Below are 3,678 nucleotides of genomic sequence, written 5' to 3' on the forward strand. Positions count from 1 at the left end.
TCGGGGCTTCATAATATGGTTTCTGATGCGAGTGTGTGTGTGTGTTTTCTTTCTCTCCTCCTCCTGCTCTCTCCTCCTCCTCCTGCTGCTTTTCTCCTCCTCCTCCCCACACGCACACGCACACACACACACTTTCTCTCTCTCTTCCTCCCTCCTCAAGGCCAAAAAGGCAAGCGAAACCTGCGGCCGACGAAGGCTTTTGGGATTGCAGCGTGTGCACCTTCAGGAACAGCGCGGAGGCCTTCAAGTGCAGCATCTGCGACGTCCGGAAAGGCACCTCCACCAGGTACGGCCGCCCCGCCGCCGCTGCGGGCCCTTCTGCCCCCTCGACCGCGAAGCCCCGTGAATTGCAGCGATCCCCTTCCAGGCGCTAGGCGAGGCCTCGGCAGCGCGGCTCCTGAGCGTGGCAGCGACCCGAATCTTCCTGTTGTTCTGTGCTTTCTGTTCTCCGCTTTCTTGTTGGCGCTAACTTAAGGAAGGCCTCTGAAGGATCTCCAGGCAGCCGGGAGCGCTCCGGTTCYGTTCAGGTTTTGTGCCGGGGCGCAGAGTTTTCTGTGTTTTGGGCAGAGATTTACCCGTGTTTTCTACAGGAGTAACTGAGGATTAGGGAGCGCAGTGGGATCAGAGGAAACCAAAAGATGCTGCAAGAACAGCAGCTCCCTCCCTGCAGCGTTGATCTCTCCGTGTCTGTTGTCATCTGAAAGGGATCGGCTTTATACCCAGTGCGGGAATGGTGCGGATTTCTGRGAGCTTTAGCTGTCAGTTCTTGCTGATTACCCTGTGCAGAGCAATAGTGGAAGTCTTTACAAGATGGTGAAGCTGACATARAGTAGCTAATCTAATATCAATTTTTTTTTTGCATTCTCCCAGCTAATGAATTTAGAAGTTTGTCCTGGAAATACCGATGGTGGTAAAGTAGGGATGCAGTGCTCTGCGTTTTGTTCCCTTTTTCTGATTTATTCTAAGATGTTGACTTCTGATTTTCTTTGTGTACATACTCTGCATTTGAAATTTGAGATCACATTATTTTCCTTTGTCAAGGAAGTAGTTTCTAAGATTTCAACTGTGAAAAAACATGGTTTTCCCTTTTTTTTGCATGAAGCAGTGTATTGAGATCCTCCCAGGAGCAGGCTGTTTTCATGACTTAGTATCTTGACTTGATTGACAAAGGAGGTTAGAAGTATGTTCAGTTAATTACTGCCTGCGCAGTGATTTAAACAATGTGAAGTGCCTACTTTTTTAATGGGAGCATGCTTGTGGGCCATTGAAACTCTATCAGTTACAGCAATACAGTGTTGTAGTACTTAACTGCGCATTTTATGATGCCTGTTGGTTACAAGTATGCATATGTATTTTGCAGAATATCCTGAGGCGCTGAACGTAACTGTCTTATATAAAATTAATATACATTGTTGAGTGAGGTGTGACTTTCAGGATGGTAATGTTGTATATGCTTGTAGATCTGATTCTTGGTTTATAAATCTCGTTTTGTTGTGTGATAAACCTTCAAAGCACAGCTTGTTTCCCTCGGATTCTGTTTTTGTGGTTTCCCAGTTGTGGGGTTCAGGTAAGACATGTTGATCCTGCAGTTATCTACTGTTTAACTGCGCTGCTACAGTATGTAGTCTTGCAGTCACTGAAAGTTCTCACAGCATAATGTCAAGCATGTGCGTAAGTGTTTGTAGGAGGAGAGGCTTAATGAGATGTAGGAGTCCATATGGATCATATCTTGTATCATACTGGATCATTTTCATTTGGCCACCATACTGATGTTCATTTTGAGAGCAGAAGCTTTCTCTCACATGTTCTTATTTTGTTTATAATGATAGCTTTAAAACATTTGTTCAGATAGAGGGATGTTTTGTCCCTTCAAGGGCCCTCAAGAGGGATGGCAATTAATGATTTCAGGTTAAGAAATGTAGCCTTGTTTGCAGATGTGATCCTTGGGTCTAGAACATTGTTCTTCTGTTTAGCTTTTAATGGACTCTTATGAATGGYTTCTAATTTTAATTCGTTTAATTCATCAGCGTTCTATTCATTTTTTGCTGCTTTTTAAATTACTTTTGTAGAATTTGGAAAAGTATTTAATATTCAATGGGCCATCATCTCTTCTTGCATATTAATATGATTTATGAATAAATATAACTGAAAGTAGGAGTGATTGAATATTGTGAGTGAACTTTGTGTATTGAGAAGATCTCAGAGGTCAGAGTTCTTTGATGTGGTATTGCTTTGAGTGTTACAGTATGTGACGTGCAAGTCAATGGCTGGGAAATTCTTCAGAATTTTTTTTTTAAACGACTAACGTAATGAAACTCTATGACTTATGTTTGATAATTTATTACCTGAAATATATGATTTCTGAACTTGTTTTTTATCAGATCTGTAAGATATTGGATCAACAGCTTTAACTTGTAATTTGACAATCTGATGAAGCTTATGCTCACTTAAAACTATCATGTCTGGTTATGATTTACTTAGATAACATTTATCGGAAGTTTATCTCCGTTATTTTAAAAAGTAGTAGTTTAGAAAAGATATGATATGATGAGGCAATGTTTGTATCAAATCATTGTGTACAATTACAGTATGCCCAGACTTTTTTATTAAGATTTAGAATGACCTACTTTTTTTTTAACTCAAGTGTGAAGTCAGTTATTTGCTGTAGAATTTACTTTGGCTGATAAATGCTCTCTGATTTGTGAACTAGTTAAGACTTTAGCTAATTTTCACTGTGTGTGTCTTACAGACTTGATATAATCTTTGTGTGATGTGTGGGAGGGTGACTGGCAGCAGGACAGGTTTTACTTTCTTGGATCCGTCTATGTCCTTTCTATTCAACTATCCCCCAGATCCCTTGAAAGGAGCTTTAAACACAGTGGGTTTTACAGTTGGCATAGCAAATCAAAAACCACTGTAGACACTGAACAGTTAAATTGCACCTGAATAGTTCTTTAAGAGGCTGTTTGTAAATATTTCAGGTATACTTAAGAAAAAAGAAAAAAAAGGTCGAATTCATCTTGAGAGAATTCAGAGTTGCCATGTGAAGACTGCATTAACCTGTAGTGGTTATATTAATACTGGATTTATTATAGTATGTCATTCATTCACTTTCCCCAACTCTCTCTCTCTCTCTCTTTTTTTTTTTATGGTTAAACTTTATTCCTCTCTGTTCAGGCAGGTGTATCAAGTATGGGGCATTTTGAATTTTATAAGGTTTTCCTTCTGTGAAGGACGAGCCATGATCTGCACAGCATTTAGTTCAGCTGGATGGCAATTTAACTGACTGGCTTGAGAATGAATAATGGTAATGTGCCTGCTGGGGTTTACAGTGCTTTTCTTTCCTAGATGTTTTTACGTTGGTGTAACRGATGAGGGAACTGGTGCTAGTCACTACTTCCACTGGTGTCCTGTGGTTGCTCTAGTGGTTTGCTCTGGTAGAGCTCAATCAGTTCCTGAACGCTAGAAGAAGGCTTGAATTCAAACTTCTGCTGGGAACTTCGCTCCACAAACACACATTCCCTTCCAATATCCATTACTACTTCAAACATAGAAGGAAAGTTTACTTTGGACTTTTTAAGAATGTTAGGGCAGAACTTGGCCTTGTATTTCTTTCTGATACTGCAGGGAGTTGCAAGCTCCTACTTGAAGGTAGACTGTGGTTCTCTGTTTCTGTTT

General features: G+C 40.7%; 1 protein-coding gene across 1 annotated transcript in view; it reads left to right on the forward strand.

Annotated features, from left to right (window-relative positions):
- Nucleotides 1–3,678, forward strand: part of RYBP (RING1 and YY1 binding protein) — a 50,818-nt gene that overhangs the window by 5,367 nt on the left and 41,773 nt on the right. Inside the window, exon 3 of the mRNA XM_085300004.1 lies at nucleotides 33–286. Coding sequence (XP_085156130.1) covers nucleotides 33–286 — 254 coding nt within the window. The remainder of the gene's footprint in view (nucleotides 1–32; nucleotides 287–3,678) is intronic.

Source organism: Rhea americana, unplaced genomic scaffold (genome assembly GCF_003343005.1).
Source record: "Rhea americana isolate MKP2758 unplaced genomic scaffold, rheAme1 scaffold_16, whole genome shotgun sequence".
Lineage (NCBI taxonomy): Eukaryota > Metazoa > Chordata > Aves > Rheiformes > Rheidae > Rhea > Rhea americana.